Here is an 18,733-nt window from a genome sequence, read left to right on the forward strand (position 1 = left end):
GCTGAGTGGCCACTTTGGGGCTGATCAGTGCCATGGGAATGGCTCTGCAGGGAAACGTGGCTGGGAAGGGCAGTTTCCAAGATGCCTCTTGCCTATGGGGAACCCCTTTGTGAACTCTTGTGGAACTCAAATGGGAGCTGTGGGTCCACATGGGGTTGCAGAGGCATCAGGACTGGGAGGAGCCCTGTTGGACCAGGCTGGGTTTGTCCTGCTGGATGTGGGCTCTGTCCCTGCATCCCACACTGAGGCTGGTGTAAGATATTTGGGGAGTTTCACATTTTAATGTCAGTGCAGGGCAGTGAGTCGTGGGCTTTGGTGTGTGGTGGAGCAGTGGCTGTGGGGACAGGGAGGTCTCCTCTTGAACGTGACCTCACCTTGCTCAGGCACACTCGGCTCCAGGGCTTGATGGAGAGACACACCATGGTGGCAGGGAAATGTGGCTGGAAAGGGCAGTTTCCAAGATGCCCCTTTCCTATGGGGAACCCCTTGTGAACTCTTGTGGAACTCAAATGAAAGCTGTGGGTCCACATGGGGTTGGAGAGGCATCAGGACGGGGGAGAGCCCTGTTGGACCAGGCTGGGTTTGTCCTGCTGGATGTGGGCTCTGTCCCTGCATCCCACACTGAGGCTGGTGCGAGACTGGAGGGTCAGGGGCTTTGGCACGTGCAGAGTGGTGGCCGTGGCCCTGGCCCTGACCTGGTGGCTGTGGGAGCAGGAGGTCTCCTCTTGAACATGACCTCCTCTTGCTCAGCCCTGATGGAGAGGCGGCGGTGCAGGAGTTCTGTGCTGCTGGCAGCTGGTGTTTTCTTTCTTTGGGAAATCTAATATATTGATTAGCTTTCTTCAGAACAGCATCAATAAAGCGTATAATGGCATGGCTGGTGCCTGCGGCGTCTCCTCCCCTGGTCTGAGCCCCCCTGGAGCCGGGAAGGACCTTGGCTGCTCCGTGCCAGGCTCCGTGTCCCGCCGGCTGCTCCTCCCTTTCCTGGCAGCCACGGGCTCTGCTCTGCCTGGAGAACGTGTTTGGCTGGACACCCTGGTCCTCTGCAGGGGGGTTGTCCTGGGCAGCCTTCCTCCTCCTCCTTCTCCTCCTCCTCCTCCCATCCCGTGTCTCCATGTTACCGCTGTCTCCATCAGCTTTGGCTCAATCAGCTCCAATACGGAGCCACTTGGCCAAGCCCTGGCAAATACCTCCAGGGTCTGGCTACACCATGGGTATGGTTGGGATGTGCCTGTCCTGGTCATCCCTGGGCAGCAAATGTCACCAGTGAAGCCCCCATCACCCAAGGGGGTGGTGGCTGGTGCCATGCCAGGGGGCTCCTTGCCCCCTGGATCCCTTCCAGGAGCACATGGATGCTCTGCCAGTGCCATTGTGGTGCCCAGCATGGACGCACCTGGCTGAGCCTGACTCATGGCATGTGGATTGCTGCTCCAGGACCCTGTGGTCACGGCTGGGAAAGATGGAAGGACCCATTAAAGTGCCTGAGAGAGTTTAGAGGGAGGTTTATTGTTGTTTTTGCGGTTGTTTTTCTTGGAGCTGATTGATTGCAGTAATGAATGGGGCCCAGAAATCAGCCGGAGCAGCGGCTCGAGGCCGCTGGATTTAAACTCCTGGTTGGCCTCAAACCCTCTCAACTATTTCAGCTTTCACTAGTGAAATACACACAAAGCCAGTGGGATCTTATTTAGGGCTCTCCCAAGCCTAGGCCTGCCCTTGAATGCCAGTGTGGGTATGAGCTGGTGCCCTGTGCTTGCCTAAAGCTCTGCTACAAACTGTGGGCTTATTTATTCCCCCATGGTTCTCTGGAGAGCAAATCCATTGGGAGCAATGGCCCATTCCACCATTCCTTGGCCTCATGTGCCAGGTAAAGGCAGCACCATCCAGAACTGATCCAACTTAGGGATACTTTTATTTCATTTTCACGGCTGATCCACTTCTAAAGGGCTGGAGGAGCATCCTGGTTCCCCCCTGCCCCGGGGTGGGGGTGTCCAGGCTGTGTCCCACTAACCAGGAGCCTGCAAGGGTTCCCTCTGCTTCCCCAGCATCTTGCAATGAGCTCATTTCACAGAGAGATTTTCAGGGCAAATTGACAGCTGATGACTATGGGAAGATGTTTTCCAAAGGAGAAACAATTTGCAATAATTAGAAATTTATAAAATGTCTTTAAACATGGTGGTAATGGGGATAAGAAAACACTTGCTGCAGTGTAATCAGTTATTAGCAGCTGATCATTTATCTCGATGGATAGTTGCTGCTGGTACAGGAGGCACGTGATAAAAGGACTCTTGATTAACTAATTTGAATATCTTTTGAGAACAAATTCCGAGTTCTCTCTCTTCTCCATTGTAACAGCTCCGTACATCTGCGAGATAAACACGGAATGAATATGGAAATGAATATTATTGTGGCAGTGTAGCCTTGAACGGCGCCGCCGGCCCAGCCCTGGCCCTGGGAAGCTGCCTGGGGTAGATCCCGTAGGGAAGGGGTCTTAAGGAACTGGCTGGGAGCAGCTGAGCCCGTGGGATGGCCGGTGGGTCACAGGGATATGGGACCAGGCTGGCCCCCTCCATCAGCCCCTCTGGGAAGGAGCAGAATGGCAAAACTCTGGAGCACCAGCGTGTGTGATGACACCCCTTGATGGATGGGTTTTTTAAAAGCACAGCCTGTTCCTGCCTCCCTGGGAATGGGAATCTGATGTGTGTCTCCAATCTCTGCCCTCTGCGAGATCCCATTACAGCTCCTCTGATAACACTCTGCAAACCCTGATTCCATTGCAGATGCTGGAGCCTTGTGCTTGGCATCTGTGCCCTGGGCCTTTGATGGCCCTGGGCTGGGCCCTGGGGTGACAGTGGTAGCAGTGGGGACCAGTCCCTGCTCCCTCTGGCTGCTGTGGCACCTGCTGTGCACCCACGGGTGCTGTGCCAGGGCAGCCGGGAAAGCCCAGCAAGCTCGAATTCCTCTTTTCTGATGCAGCAGGCAGAGGGAGGAGGTGGCTGCTGCTGGGGGTGAAGTGGGCTCTGGTCCCAGCCCTCTTGGTTTCCCTGGCAGCTCCCAGCCCTGCGTGGCAGCCACCCGTGACCTCACTGGCGCTGGGAGCAGCTCCTGCTGCCTGCGAGTCATTCATCGTCCTCAGCCACTAATGGACTCCATTCAGCTGCTTCTCCCTCGTGCCCCCCTCCCAAACGCTGTGATTCATGGAGTGGCTGGAAGCAGATTCCTTTTGGCAGCAAGAGCCCCAGATATTTTATATTTACGCATCATTTTCTTCCAGAATCTCAGGTTTTTTCCCTTCTCTCCTCTCCCTCTCCTCCCTTCGGCTCTATCCGTGCCCACACCGGGTCGTGGCTCCAGCTCCATCACCACCATCAGCTCCCTGCATGGTGCTGAGGGGCAGGGGTGGATCCATCCCCTCCTGCAGGGATGGGAAGGGGATGCTCAGAGGTGTTGGCTCTGCTTCCCTCTCAGCTGTATTTACTGCAGAGAGAAGCAAAGTCCACGTAGCTGTGGATGCAGTTTACAGGTAATTAAACTCAGCTTGGTGAGGATTTAAACATTAATATTGATGTTAAAGTTTTTAATAAAATATAGGGAGAGAGAGAAAGAGGTATCGATTCCTAAAGGCTTTTTATTTTTTCTCTCTTCTGGCTGTATTGTTGCAGGGAGGGATTGATGTGTTGCTGAGCATGAAATTGGGGTGTCCGGTGCTGGCACAGTCTCTGCAAGTGGGGACAGGGATGATCCCAGAAGGACAAGCTGGGAAAGACTTGGGAAAAGGCATTTGGGGTTGATCCATGTGGCGAGGCTGTTCCCGACCTGGCCCTCCTGGGCATGCTCTGGTGGACACAGGCTTGGGGGCAGCATCCACTTCTTGGGAATGGTGCTGAGCCTTCAGGGTTTCCCTCTCTGCTCTCCCTCACAGCTGGGTTTTGGGACAACCCCTCTGACCAGGCTGTTGTCCGTATGTCCAGGCTGTGCTTCTGGCATCACTCCCATCCCCAGCTTAGTCCCAGTGGGCCTGGAATGGGGGTCCTTGAGATGCCCCTGTCTCGCTGTGGTCACCAAACCCCTCCCATCCCACGCTCCTGTGCCGCACCAGGGCCGTTAAAAAGATGCTGACGGCCGTTTTTCACTCCCTGCTTCTCTGTATACACACAGGACTGGCTTTATCTGCTTTCTCGCCAATATTTTTTTATATAACAGTGAAATATTTATATTGTCCAATAAAAGGCAGTAACTTGCAATCTCACACAAATTCACCGGAGACCAGGAGCGCCAGGCCTGGATTTTCCACCGGGCAGTGACCGCTGGTAATTGGTTCTGTCCATCTTTGGCATCACACATGGCAAGGGGGGTGATGGATGGGCAGGGTCACCCATGGCCTGTGTGCCAGGGGGTGGTGGTGGCCATCCTACACCAGATCTCCTGCCATACACCCTGCTGTGGCACAGCCTGGTGGCATTTTGGTGATGCCAAGGAGGAAGCAGCCGAATCCCTCATGGTTCAGGCAGGCACAGCTTAAATCCCACAGTGCCAGGATTCAGGGCTGACTCCATGGAGATCACAGTCTTGAGGTTTTGGTGGGACATGAGGATGCAGGTCCTGGTGGAAGCAGCTCCTTCCCTCCCAAAGCCAGTTTGCCCCAAAAATGCCCGTTTTGGGAGCTGGGCGAGTTGGGCTGGGATTGGATGGCCAGAGTTGAGGGCCCAGCTGAGCCCCAGGCAGGCACCTCCTGACCTCCATCCCCAGCATCTCGGCCCCCCAATTCATCAAACAGCAATTAATAGCCTCCTCCTGCTCAGGTTGTTCGGTGTCTGTCTCTGCAGGGCAGTAATTAGACTCTGTCTAATGAGGTTTCCATAGCGGGAATACGCCCTCTCCCCGTATCTCCCCATGAGACAAAACCTTTGCCTCAGTTTATGGTGCCAGCCTAAGTTTTTTCCAGCTCTTTTCCCCGCGGTGCAACCCGGGTGAGCACCGGGATACCCCCTGGCACTGCCAGGCTGGAGGGACTCACCAGCCACCACCCCACAGGTCTCTTCCCACCTCAGCAACCCCATCATTTCCAGCCTCCCCTCCTTTTCCTGCCTTCCACCCAAATTAAAAAGCCATCTCTATCTTAAGCCCGGCGTTTGTGAGCGCCCAGGCTGCGCCGGGCGGCGTTGGCCGCCTGCCCTCGCCGCTGACGGATGGGAGCTGGCACCGGGGCGGGCCGGGAGGCAAAGCTGGCAACACAATATGCTGTGCTTGACTATTTTGACACTCGGAGTGCGATGTTTTTTTTACAGTTACTGATGAGCTTATGGCACTGCTCCTTTTGGAGGAGCGAGGAGGAGGCTGGGGCTGAGAATATTGATTAGCGAGCTCCTGATTATCTCAACAACCCTCTCTGCTTGCCTTTTCTTTTGCAGGGAATACAGAATTTCTTCAATTATTCATATAAACCCCCTTGTCGATTCTGCCAACGCGACACTGAGCGAAGCCGGTCTGGGGGAATCACGTTCCTCCAATTTCAAACCCCAGCCCCCCTAAACCACTTTTGTTTTGTTTCTTTCCTTCTTTTTTTGTTTTTCCTCCACCTTTGTTTTTTCCCTTCTTTTCTTTTTTTTTTCCTCCACCTTTTGTTTTTGTTTTATTCCAGAAGGACCTTAATTGCTGTTCCTTCAGTGGAAAGGGGGAAAACACGGAGTATCATAAACATTTAATTGAACTCAGCCAGGAATTTGAGAAAAATGTACCTGAGGTGCAGGAGATTTGCTGGAAGGGAATTTACTCAATAGGGCAGCGAATTTCCCTCCCCAGTAACAGGATTTTGGGATCTGTGGCTAAAAGTGACTAACAGAAGGACAGCTAATTAGCCACAAAGACAAATTTTAGCCCCTAACCTTGGGATTTGGGGATTTCTGGCTCTTGCTGCCTCCAGTTGGATGGGCAGAGCTGGGCAAAGGGCCTTGCTGGGGGTTGCAGCATCTCCTGGCTGTGGAATCCACCTGGCTGGGTCTGGCAGCGAGGGAGGAAACTTTGGGTTTGGAGGCGTTTATAAAAAGCAAGCGTGGAGCGCTCGGCGCGGAGCTGCTGGCACCCAACTCACAGCCCAGATGGGGGGACATGGGCTGGCTGCTCGAAAAATCAATTAAAAAAAAAAAGATGAGAAAGGGGGGAGGGGAGAAAAAAAAAGAGCAACTCTAAAATAGCTTTTCTGGGAGGCTGTGTGGGATGGGGTGTTTCTGCCAGCCTGGGTGGGTGGGAGGGAAGGCTGGCAGCGCTACAGGGAATGCTGGCAGAGGGGTGGGCAGCGGAGCAGGAGATGCTCTTGCCCCCCATGGTCCTGGGGATGATCCAAGACCATTCCCATCCCTCTAGCTCTTGAGGGGTTGGAATGGGCCGAGCCCTGGGAGGGACAGACTGGACATGGCTTGATGTGGCCAAGGCAGGAGGTCACTGTCCCCAACCCTTTGAGGGGTTTCTGCAGCTGATCAAATCCATCTGCTTTGGCTCCCTGGCTGGTCCTTGTGCCACGGAGGTGTGGTGGGCAGGGCCCTGCTACAGTGGGCTCCCTGAAGTCCCCTGCAGGACACTGGGGATGGTGGCCCTGCCTGCAGAGCTTCCAGGCAAGGGAAAGAGCCACCACTGCTGGAAGGTACCGTGGAGTCGCCAGGAGCTGCCAGACTGTGGCCAGGAGATGCCAAGGTGTGGCTGGATGGTGCTGTGATGTTGTCAGGAGAGGCCATGGCATGATTGGGAGGGACAGTGTCATGGCCAAGAGGTGCCATGTTGTGACGAGGAGGCACCATGGTGTGTCTGGGAGATGCCACGACATAACTGGGAAGTGCCATGTTGTGATCAGGAGGTACCACAGCATGGCCAAGAGGTGCCAAGGTGTGGCCGGGAGATGCCATGATGTTATCAGGAGGTGCCATGACATGGCCAAGAGGTGCCGTGACATGGCCAGGAGATGCCAAGGTGTGGCCAGGAGATGCCATGATGTTGTCAGGAGATGCCATGACATGGGCAGGAGATGGCACAACATGACCAGGAGGCACCACGGCACAGGCAGGAGATGCCATGATGTGACCAAGCAGTGCCATGACATGGCCCGGATCTCCCAGATGAGGTTGCAGTGGGGGATCTGAGGGAGAGCCAAGCACCAGGGTGGGGACAACAGGGCCCCATCCCACCCCACTCCTGCAGAGAACATCCCACTCCTCCATCCTCCATCCTGCCCCAGGTGCTCCACATCCCTGGAGGCTCCGTGGGTGCCTTGGCTTTGGTCCCTCATGCCAGGGGGAGTCCCATGGCAGTTCGGGACACCTCTTCTCCCCGTGGCAATGCCGTGCTCTCCTCGGGGTCTGCTTCTTCTGCTCCTCCAGTGTGCTTGGCTGGAAATCCCTGGAGAGCTCTGGAGCAGCACCACGTTGGGATCTGTCATCTGCTGAGCATTACCTGCCTTTAAATCTGTCTCTTTGGAGCTGCAGAACTGCATAAGGAAATATTAAAGTAAACAATAAGTGGATTTACACAAATGTGACTGATTTCCATATTTTTCATCACTTCATTTTATTACTGGGTTTACGGATATGCTCATTTATTTATAGGGCAATCCAGTATTGATTCATTCCCATGCTCTGTGCATAAACACATAAAAGAGAATGATAACAATAGGAATACATTTTCAGTCTTTTAAATACTGCATTTTTTCCAATAGTCTTCATTAGATCCGCCACAGGAACATGAGCCCTGTCCTTGGGGAAGCCCAGCCAGCCCCTCTGCCCGAGTGCTCCGGATTTCTGGGGCTCTGAGGGAGAGCAGGATGTGGTGGCAGCTGCTTCCCCACCCTCCTCTCTCCAGGGAATGTTTTGCCATGGGAGGTCTGGGGAGATTTGATCCCAAAAGGTGGATTCTGCTCTCCTGAGGTTGGCATTCTGGGCTGCTCCAGTGCCAGGCTCACAGTGGGCTCAGGACTCTCCTCTCCCTCTTTCCCTCTTTTCTGTTCTTTTCCCTTTTCCCCTTCACTCTTTTCTTTCTTTTTTCCCTTCTGTTTTGAAATATTTTTCCTTTCCTTTTCATCTTTTCCTTCTCTCTTTCCTCTTTCTGTTTTTTCATCTTTTCCTTCTCTTTTCCTTCTCTTCTCTTTCTCTTCTCTTTCTCTTCTCTCTTTCCCCCTCTTTTGCCTTCTTTTTCCTTTTTTCTCCTTTTCCCTTCTTTTCCCCTTTCCCACTCCTTTGTTTCCCCTCTTTTCCATTTTTTCCTTTCCTCCCCTCATTTCTTCCTCTTCCCCTTCCCCCTTTTGTCCCCTTCCCCCCCCCCCCATTTCCCCTCATTTCTTTTCTCCCCTTTCCCCCTCTTTTTCCTCTTTCCCCCCCCCTTTTTCAAATTCTGAAAATCTGCACCACTCCTGTGCTATTTCCCCCCCTCAAATCCCACTTTTCCTCTCTCATCAAGAATATTCACCAAGGAGAGCCAAGTCCTACCCCACATGCACCACAGGCAGGAGCCCCTAAAATTGGGCTGATGGGTGGCAAACATTCCCCCTCTGCTCTTTCCTCTAATGTGGGAGGAAAAAATAGGAAAAAAATATAAATTTAAATATTAACCTGCTGGTGGGGTGAGCTGGATGGGCCATTTCTCTGCTATTCCCAAATACATCTCATATATTTTTAGGCTCCTTATATAATTTTTAACTCGAGGAAGGAGCAGCAGGACCAGGAGAATAAATTGTAACCAGAGAGGCTCAACCAGCTTTAATTTCCCCCCACCAGGCACTGAAGGGCAGCTCCTTTCTCTCCCCAAAAGCACTTTAATGGCAACAGCTTGAGAGGGACAAAGTTTGAATCTCCTTGTGCCGGAGAAAAGAGCAGAGCGAAAGCCCTGCTAATTACAAAAGTTGCTTTATGAAAGATAATTCAAAGCAATAATTTAGCAAACATAATCAAGTAGCGCAGATGGGGATTTTGATGAATAGTTTGCAACATGCAATTAGCAGCTCTTGCAGTTACATATCATTAACCCTCAGAGCACAAAAATTATTTTCTCATTATTAGATGAAAAGGTAAAATTAAGCTGACTAGACAGTAAAGGAACAAACTACAATTAATTACCTTCATTTATTACAGTCATTATTTTAAACTTATTTTTTTTACTCTGATAGATAGATGAAAACATCTAAATTAAAAGTTTTGTTCCGCTAAATGGGAGGTGAAACTTGGTGATGCTCGGGGTGTGGGGCCATCCCAAATCCACCCCAAATCCACCCCAATTCCATCCCAAATTCATCCCAAATCCGCCCCAAATTCATCCCAAATCCACCCCAAATTCATCCCAAATCCACCCCAAATTCACCCCAAATTCATCCCAAATCCACCCCAAATTCATCCCAAATCCACCCCAAATTCATCCCAAATTCATCCCAAATCCACCCCAAATTCATCCCAAATTCATCCCAAATCCACCCCAAATTCATCCCAAATCCACCCCAAATTCATCCCAAATTCATCCCAAATCCACTCCAAATTCATCCCAAATCCACCCCAAATTCATCCCAAATCCACCCCAAATCCAGACACCCCTCACCACCCCCCACACCATCCATGCCAGGGGTGCAGAGCCTGAGCCATCCCTGCCTGTGCCCTCTGCCCACCACTGCTCTCAGCTGCCCAGGGAATTTTACCTATTTTTTCAGGAAAATCCATTTCCAGGAACATCACTTTTCAGGAAAACATTTTTCCAGGGAAATAATTTGGGGAGCTTGCAAGAAATGTGGCCTTGCTGAGGATTAACCTGCCCAGGCAGCACCTTCTGGTGGGGATGGTCAGGAACCAGCCTGGTCTTTGCTGGGTTGGATGCTGAAGACTTTGGGGTTGGGGGGTGTGTTGGTGGCAGATGGTTTGGAGCTGCCAACTGTCAGCAAACACACTAAAAAAAAATAAATTCAGGGGAAAAAAATAGGAAAAAAAATAGGAAAAACCAACTAAAGCAGCCAGTGTAAAAAAAAAGTTAATTAAATTATGGTGGTGAGGGTGCTGAAATAAGCCTTAATATTCCCCTTGGTGCTGATCTGGGGGCTCAGCCCAGAAAATGCTGCGGAGCAGAGGGAGGGAAGGGCTGGGGCACCTTCTCTTGGGATGCTGCAGAAAAGAGGGGGAAAAATCACTGAATGAGCTCAACATTCCCTGCCTCTGCTCCCAAGAACTTTGCCAAAGCACCTCTGAACTTGTCAGGAATTGTTCCAACCACATTAAGAACCGGCAGCGATTTTCTCGCGTTCGGGATCCTGTGCTTTATAAAGTAAATTATTAATGCCTTTTTTTTCCCTTTTAAGCAGTTATTTGCAGCAGTCTCAGTGTATTTCTCATTAGGAATAACATCATCTGAAGAACTTTTATTGATTCTCTTTTTTCCCCTCCCTTTTTTTTTAATCTCCAAATCATGGACGTGAACAACATATTTCTGTGATGTTCCCTTTAACTGGAATTCTCAGGCTTTATTTTGATATTATTGATCTTTTTGACATGAATTGCTTTCTGGCCTTGTGAAAACGTTGGGAGCTGCTCCTGCCTGTGGAGGAATGGGGGGTGTTGTGGGAGCAGGGGGTGCAGGAGAGAGTCTGTGGGTGTGTGTGATGGGGCTGTGTGAGTGTACAATGAGTGTGATGGGGCTGTGTGTGTGTGCAGTGGGTGTGCAATGAGTGTGTGTAAAGGGTCTGTGTGTGCAGTGGGTGTGCAATGAGTGTGTGTAAAGGGTCTGTGTGGGTGTGCAATGAGTGTGTGTAAAGGGTCTGTGTGGATGTGCAGTGGATCTGTGGGTGTGTGTGATGGGTCTGGGTGTGCAATGGGTGCAGTGAGTCTGTGGGTGTGTGTGATGGGTCTGTGTGGGTGTGCAGTGAGTGTGCAATGAGTCTGTGGGGGTGTGATGGGTCTGTGGGTGTGCAATGGGTGTGCAAGGAGTCTGGGTGTGTGTAATGGGTCTGGGTGGATGTGCAATGGGTGTGCAGTGAATCTGGGTGTGTGTGAAGGGTCTGTGTGGGTGTTCAATGGGTGTGCAGTGGATCTGTGGGGGTGTTGTGTGATGAGTTTGGCCACATGTGAAGGGTTTGTGTGGGTGTGCAGTGGGGTTGTACTTGTGTGCAGTGTGTCAGTGAGGGTGTGAGGGGTCTGTGTGTGGGTGGTGTGTGGGTGTATGGTGGGTCTCTGTGCGTGTGCAGTGGGGCTTCTGTGGATGTGGTTAGTCTGTGATTTTGTGTGTGATGGATTTGGGGGTGTGTGTGATGGGTCTGTGGTTGTCTTTGAGGGGTCTGTGGTTGGGTGTGATGGGTCTGTGGTTGTGTTTGAGGGGTCTGTGGTTGTGTTTGAGGGGTCTGTGGTTGGGTGTGAGGGGTCTGTGGTTGGGTGTGGTGGGTCTGTGGATGCACAGTAGGTCTGTGCACACGTGTGATGGATTTAAAGTGTCAGTCAGACACAGAGTGCTTGGGAGGCACCAACAGACCCCAACACACACGGTGTCCATCCCCGTCACCCAGAGCCCTCCCGGGACAGCAGCTTCTTCCCAGTCTCCCCCCTCCTTCCACCCTCTTGTTCTCCCCGACTTCTTTACACATCAGCAAAAAAAAAAAAAAAAGCAAGGAAAATAGCAAAGACTTGAATTAATTTTTTCATCAGTTTTCTTCAACATTTGGGGTCTCTGCTGCCGCTTTCTCCCCCAACAGCTGTTCCTTCACGCTGTGAAAAAGAGCTCATTTGTGGTTTACTGCCACTAGTATTTAGATGGAAATAACCCACTACTTATCCTGCACTTGATCTCATGGATGTAAGAATAAACTCGGCGCCGGTGCGATGTCGATCCCGCGCCTTCGGAGCGGGCCAGGGGTGCCGTCGGTGCCGCCGCCGCGCCGGGAGAAGCCGCGGCTGTGCCAGGGGAGCGCTGCCGTCGTGCCAGTCAATTATAATAATATTTCTGCTTCCAAATGTTTGAAAAGTTGGCTTCGGAAGGTATAATCATGGCACAGGGGCCAGCCTGACAATAGTAATTAATTAGGCTATTACGCATTCCACAGTGATAATTGCTTTGCTGGAAAGTCACCAGCCATGGAGAGGACCCGGCGCGTAGCTGTGATTTATCAGGCGGTGGCGGCGGCGATGCCGGGCCGGGCTCACCTTGAGCCTGCGGTGCTGCCGAGGAAGATGGAGGGGGAAATGGGGATGGAGAGTCCATGGATGCATGAGATGGAGGCAGAGCTCGCTGCTGGCACCTCTGTGGGCAGAGGGAGATTGTGGGGCGGTGGGTTTGCACCGTGGGTGTTTGGGAACAGGGGCAATGCCTTCCTGGCCCTGCAGAGCCAGGGGAGCTTCCAGGAATGCTCAACTCCTGTGTTTTTATCCATTCTCTCCTCTGTTTAGCAGCTCCCTTGGAAGTGGGCACAGAGTTTGGTCCCTGCCTCTCCACAAAGCAGGGATTGAGGGGTTTGGTGACAAACCTTGATTTTAGGACTGGTGTGGGCTGGCCCCTGGTGTTCAGAAATAACATCAGTTTCAGGGTCGGGGTGAGCCATCCCTGAATGGGCTCAGAGCTGCTCTGGCAGGAATCTTCCCTGGCATCTGAGTAAATTATCCCCATCCTGAACAGATCACTGGAAATGCTAGAGATCTTTTTTTCCAGTGACATTTCCTTGAAGTTTATTGGAACTCTGGAAGAGCTGAGTGGGTGCCTGGCTCACCATCCTGCAAGTTGTCCATGCTGGTGATGTCCTGGCACAAACATGGGCTGGAATGTGCCAGCCTGAACCAGAGTCCAGAGCAGGGGGACAGGGCAGGAGCAGGGCTGGTGAAGTGGCCCCAAATTCCTTGTCTGACGGAATGATCCCCAAACTCCTCACCAGAAATGGTGCTGTGGCTCCAGTTAAGGTGCTGATGGTAGTTAATGGGTGGAAAGGTGGTGTTGGGTGGGTCTGTGGCTGCTCCCTGGGAATTTGGGCTGAGTGGTGGGTGAACCAGGATACATTCCTGGTGAGCCTGTGGTGTGTGGCCATGGAGAGACCAGGACTGGGGGACCACAGCTTGGGGATGCTGCAGGTTCCTTCCCACCCCAGAGCCACAGCATTCCTAGTGAGGGATGCTTGGACACCCATCAGGATTGCTGAGGAGAGGGAAAAGCTTCAAAGTTTCCCCCTGAAAAGCACTTTGTCTCTGTGATGTGACTTCAGGAATAAAATGGAGTGGGAACAGCTTGCTTTGGAGTCTGGGCCAGTCCCTTGCCCCTGGCCTGGGTGCATGGGGGGCAGGCACAGGTGATGGGGAGGGGGTGGAGAACATTGGGCCTGGATCTTTGCACCCTTTGGTTGATGCCATCTCAGGGGGGGATGAAGCTCTTCAGAGCAGCTCAGGCAGGTCCAGGCATGCCCATCACCCCGTGGCAGAGCTGTGCCAAAGGGCTGTGCCACTCCCACGCAAAATCCAAAGGATTTGGGAACCCGGGGGGGCTCACACAGGGCTGATGCCATGAGCACACCACCACCACCACGGTGTCTCCACATCCTCACAGTCCCCCCATCAGGGCTCCCTGTGCCCCCCAACACCACGTGCTGCTGGCAAATCCAGCGGGCACAGAGCTGTCCTGTCCTGCCCCACCACGCGGGCAGTGCCACCCACCAGCTCCCCCCCTCCCTTCCCCACTTCATTGTCACTATTTTAAAGCCCCCTGAAGCCAAGCATTTTTGCAGAACGCCGGAGAAAAGTGCCCAGATTCCTCCTGTGCTGGAAAAGTAGGTTTGTGTACGAGGCGCTATAAAAAGCCCAGCTTATACAATTTTAACAATAGAGAAATGATCTTTGTGCTCCAGTGCCTGCGAGCTCGCGAGGAGAAGGCGCTTTGCTCAGGTGGCTGCTGGATTACAAATGAGCCCTTTGCTTGGGGTTGGAATGACAAGCGATGGCAATCCAGGAGCTCCTCTGGCACGGAGGAGGGAAGGGATGCTCCGGAGGAGGGAAGGGATGCTCCGGTGTGGGAGCTGCTGCATGAAGTTCAGGCTTTGTTTCATAATTAGCCCATCGTAGTTCAGGCTTTGTTTCATAATAGCCCATCGGCTGCTTAAGAGGGGTTTAGTTGGCTATTCCACTGGTGTCTGCTGGGTGGGACACCCTTTCTTCCACCCAGTTTGGGATGGGTCACCTCCATCCCTGATCCTGTGCCCAGGCAGCAGGGGCACAGAGTGTGTCCCACCGGTGCCCATCCCATCTGGATGTGAGGGGTAACAAGGGAACCCAGCGGGCAGCAGCCCCTGCCCCGAGGTGTCATTGTGCCTTGCAAAATTAAAGTGAGTAAATGATTCATGCTCATAAATGTTGGATGGGGACAGGCAGCAGATTAATATGTTGTTGGGTTATTAGGGATGTGCTGTGCCACCCCCTACCCCTCAGCTGGAATGAGCATCACCAGCACCCCAAGAGCTGAGGGGGACGGGGACAGGGACAGGAGCAATGCCCAGTCCTGGTGTGGGCATCACTTGCCCCCACAGCCCCGTACTGGGAGAGTGGCTGGGGAGGGCCGTGTGCCAGAGCCGGCCCGACAAGCACAACAGCGGCCAGGCTTCTTTATTTCTTATTTAAGCACTGACATTAAATTATAATTTTCATTTACTCAGAGTCCATCAATGATTTAGGGCGACATGACATGGCAGCGGCACGAGCAGTTTAGCCAAAGGCAGCAGCGAGTGGCAGCGCAGGGCACGGAGGGGACACGGAGCTGTGCTGGTGCTGGTGCTGGTGGCACCGGCCCCACTGGCTCGGCAGAGCCGGTTCCTTCCTCCGAGCCCATCCCTGACCCGTTTATCCATCTCCCTGCAGGTGATTGCACTTAGTAAGAGAAGCAAGGAGGCTGAGACGGCTTTCCTGAGCGTTTACAAGCAGTTGCTGGAAGCTCCAGGTAAGCAGCGCGGTGGCGACCTGGCTGCCTAACGAGTGGGTGCCCGCGCCGGTGCCGAGAGGAGCCAGCGAGGACCGCGGCACCGTCCCCGCGCATGGTGCTCTGGAGAGCCCAGCCGAAGAGAGGAGAGGAAGCAGCTTTTGCCATCGCTGTGTTTCAGCCCCTGAGCCAAATGCATCTTGACATTAGGAAAGGAATACATTTGCTCAGCCCGTGTAGTAACACTGCGGCTATTCCCAGTTGTCTGTTTGATGGTAAGTTAACCCAAAGAGCAGCACGAGCCACCGGGGCGCCCTTCCCTGTGGCACTGCCGTGCTGGGCTGTGCCCCCTGTCTGGGGCACCGCTTGAACTCTTGGGAGGGGGAAACTGAGGCACGGGGCAGCCCTGAGGTTTGTGTTGGCAGAGCTGGTGCTAGGGATGAGTGAGAGGCTTGGTCCCCCCTCCTGCTGCTGCCCACTTTGTGTGGGTTTGTGTGTGCCAGGCACGGAGCATCCCCCGGCACGGCGGGGACAGGGAGCTGTGAGCGGGTGAAGATGCACAGAAAAGGTTCCTGCAGGGCCACTAATTCATTTTCCAGACATTTAGGAATAACAAAATGTTTTAATGATTTCTTAGGGGAATTAGGGAGACATATTTTTGTCCTCATTAAATTTTCTCCTGTGCTATGAGAACCAAATGTCAGCTCGGTTTCCAGAACCCAGTTATCTTCCCTCCCCACCTCCCCGCGCTCTCCCGCCGCGCTCCTCCTGCTCACACACACCTGCGCACCCCAAAACTGCTGCCCTGTGATCTCTGCACCCCAACTCCACCTCTTCTCCTCTCTCTGCTCTCCACAGCATCCTTCTTGCTCCCCTCGTGCTCCCCAGACCCTCCTGCCTGGGGTTCATCCTGTCTGCTCCTTGGCCGCGTGTCTCTCACAGGCAGACTCTTTGTGGAACACTTTCCAAGCGCCACATAAGTCCTGATTCGACATTTTTTTGCTTTGAATGGCTGCTGTCAACACAAATCTCTGGCAGAGACTGTAACTGAGCCTGATTGCTCAGCAAGTATTTTGATAAGTGAGCTGGCTGTGTGTCTGTAATTACGGGAGAAAACCGTAAATCTTTTGGATATTGTTCACACAGATGTGGCGTGAAGGGAAGGGGGGGAAGCAGTAAAATGTGTTAAAAGCATAATTAATGTCATTGTTGTTGGGGATGATTTGATTTAAGGCTGACTTTGACTCGTGGAGGGATTCGGAGGGTGCTGGTGGATGTGTTTGAGCAGGTTGGGATGGGGTGGTGGAGGAGAAGCCACCCCAGTGGGAGAGGTGACAGCACTGTGGAGGTGCCATGGATGCTCCGGGCTCCTCTTGGAGCCAGGCAGCAGCACAGGGCAGATGTCACCCCTCAGCCCTTGGCATGGAGACCTCAGCCATGGCTGGGTCAAGAGGCCAGGCCCTGGCACAGGGATGAGCTGCTGGTCCCAGGGATACAGATGCTGTGCCTGCTCAGAGACGGTGATGAGCACCCAGAGCTCCTCCTGTCCCATCCTGGTGTCACACAGATACCTCAAGCTGCTCCAGTGGCCACAGAGGAATGTCTGGGAGTGGGTCTGCCCATGGGCTAGACCCCTTCCAGCGTGGGGAAAGACCCCCAACCCCATGGGGACACCAGGGGGCAAGTCTGTCCAGTCCCTTTTGCTGTTCGTGAGCATCCAAAGGAGGGCTGTGAGGATGGGGAAGGGTCTGGACGAGAAGCCGTGTGAGGAGCAGCTGAGGGCACTTGGTTTGTTCAGCTGGAGAAGAGCAGACTGAGGAGAGACCTCCTCCCAATCCACAGCTCTCTCACGAGGGGCAGTGGAGAAACAGCACCAATCTCTGCTCTGTGAGCAGGGGCAGGCCAGGGAGTGGCTGGAGCTGTGCCAGGCAGGGTCAGGTGGGATCTCAGGAAAAGGCTCTTCCCCCAGAGGGTGGTGGGCACTGACCAGGCTCCCCAGGGCAGTGGGCACAGCCCCGAGGCTGCCAGAGCTCCAGGAGTGTTTGGACAACGGGACAAGGGAGGGATTGTTGGGATGTCTGTGCAGGGCCAGTGGCTGGATCGATGATCCATGTGGTCTCTTCCAGCTCAGGATATTCCATGATCCTGCTGCAGCACTGCCGGGGCCGCTAAAGGATGGCCAATGACGCCAGCTAGTGGCAGCACTGATTTTTGTGTGCAAATTTATTATTTATTTATTTATTGGTTTGGGGTGTGTGTGTATGTATATATATATATATATATATATGTATGTATAAAATATTGGGTGAGGCTATGGATAGATAGGTAAGAGTCCCTGGGCAGGGCCACACTGTCTCCCACGGGAGCTGGCTGTGCCATTGGTGGGTGATGCCACACTGTGGCCCTGGAGTCTGTGGTGCCCCAGGGCCCTGTCTTGGCACATGTGTCACCCACATCACCCATGACCCATCTGTGCCACCAGTGATTTACCATCCCAGTGGTGCGAGGTCTGACCTGCCCCAGTGGGGATCCATGGAGGAAGAAACTGCCCCCTGAGCCCTGGGCAGTGTCCTGAGCCCTCCTGTGTGGCTCAGAGTGTGATGGCACGTGGTATCCTTGGCATGAGCAGGCACTGTGCTTGGTTTGGAGTGTACCCATCCTCTCTCCTGCAGCAGGAGGGTTTGTCCAGCACGAGCAGAGCATGAGCATGGCACCAGTGTGGAATGAGCTTGATGGGGTCCCTTTGGTACATCCCAATACCTCCCACAGTCTCAGAGCCGACCCCACAGCCAGGGGCAGCATTTCCAGTGGATGGGCAGTGTGGCATTAGCACAGTGTCATTAATCCAGACGGGCATTTTGTGTCCATGCAAGCAGAGCCGAAGCATCCCTTGCTCTTTTCCCTTCCCAAAGCTCCTCTCCCCACCTCTTTATCCTGGACTCTTGGCTTCTAGTGGGGAGCAGCATGGTGGGGGAACACCTCAGCTGTATTTCAGCAGCTCACAGGAGGAAAAATGCTGACCTGAGCAAAATCCCCAGAGCTACATCGCTGAGACCCATTTTTCCCATATAATTTCTCATCTTGGAGACAAGAGGAGCTGCCAGCATGGAACCAGCGGGGCCTGCCCTGGTATTTATCCCCACAGAGGCAGCTGCAGGCTGGCATGGAGCCTCCTGCCAACACCCCCAGGGCTGGGCAGCGTGGGGGCACCCCCAGCCAGCCCCTGGAGTCCCCAGAGCGCAGGGTTTAATTACCCATATCGTTATCTCTGCTCGTGTACTTATGGGTGTTATTAATGGCTGTGGGAGCATCCAGTGCGGTTCAGGCTGTGCCATACCACCACAATCCCCTTTGATGCTGTGCTCCTGCAGCTCTGGGTGAGGAACCAGCCCGTGGGGTGCTGAGCTGAGGAATGCCACGAGCCAAAGGCTGCCAGGGGCACCCCAGTAAGGTCCCAGCTGCAGCCAAGCCCCTGTTTCAGTGCCAAATTTCAGCATTTGCCTCTGGATCCCCATGGCCAGGACTGGGCACTGACCTCTTATTCCATCCCTCCCATGGGGTCTCTGTCCAGCAGAAGGAAGGGAGGACATTCCATGTGGAGAAGGATGGTCTGAGGACTTTCAGCATAAACATGTGGGCTCTGCACCCCACAGGTGATGTGCTGTGGGATGATGGGAGGGCAGCAGTGGGTCAGAGACACCCCCAAGCCCCATTTGGGGGGCACATGTCTCAGAGTCACTCATGTTCAAGGAGCATCAATCCATGCTATTTGTCTTTTGGGCAGGTTCACCTCAAAGTCCCCTGGCACTGCAGCTGATGCCCTGAATCCCATGGTGTGGCCTCA

General features: G+C 53.4%; 1 protein-coding gene across 7 annotated transcripts in view; it reads left to right on the plus strand.

The window, feature by feature from the left end:
• Window positions 1–18,733, plus strand: part of CUX2 (cut like homeobox 2) — a 66,568-nt gene that overhangs the window by 33,867 nt on the left and 13,968 nt on the right. For 4 of the 7 annotated variants that reach the window (XM_071572273.1, XM_071572269.1, XM_071572266.1 and 1 more), the window contains exon 2: window positions 14,832–14,910. In XM_071572273.1, the coding sequence (XP_071428374.1) occupies window positions 14,832–14,910 (79 nt within the window). The other 3 variants (XM_071572267.1, XM_071572271.1, XM_071572268.1) reach the window with 3 other exon arrangements.

This window comes from Pithys albifrons, chromosome 17 (genome assembly GCF_047495875.1).
Source record: "Pithys albifrons albifrons isolate INPA30051 chromosome 17, PitAlb_v1, whole genome shotgun sequence".
Lineage (NCBI taxonomy): Eukaryota > Metazoa > Chordata > Aves > Passeriformes > Thamnophilidae > Pithys > Pithys albifrons.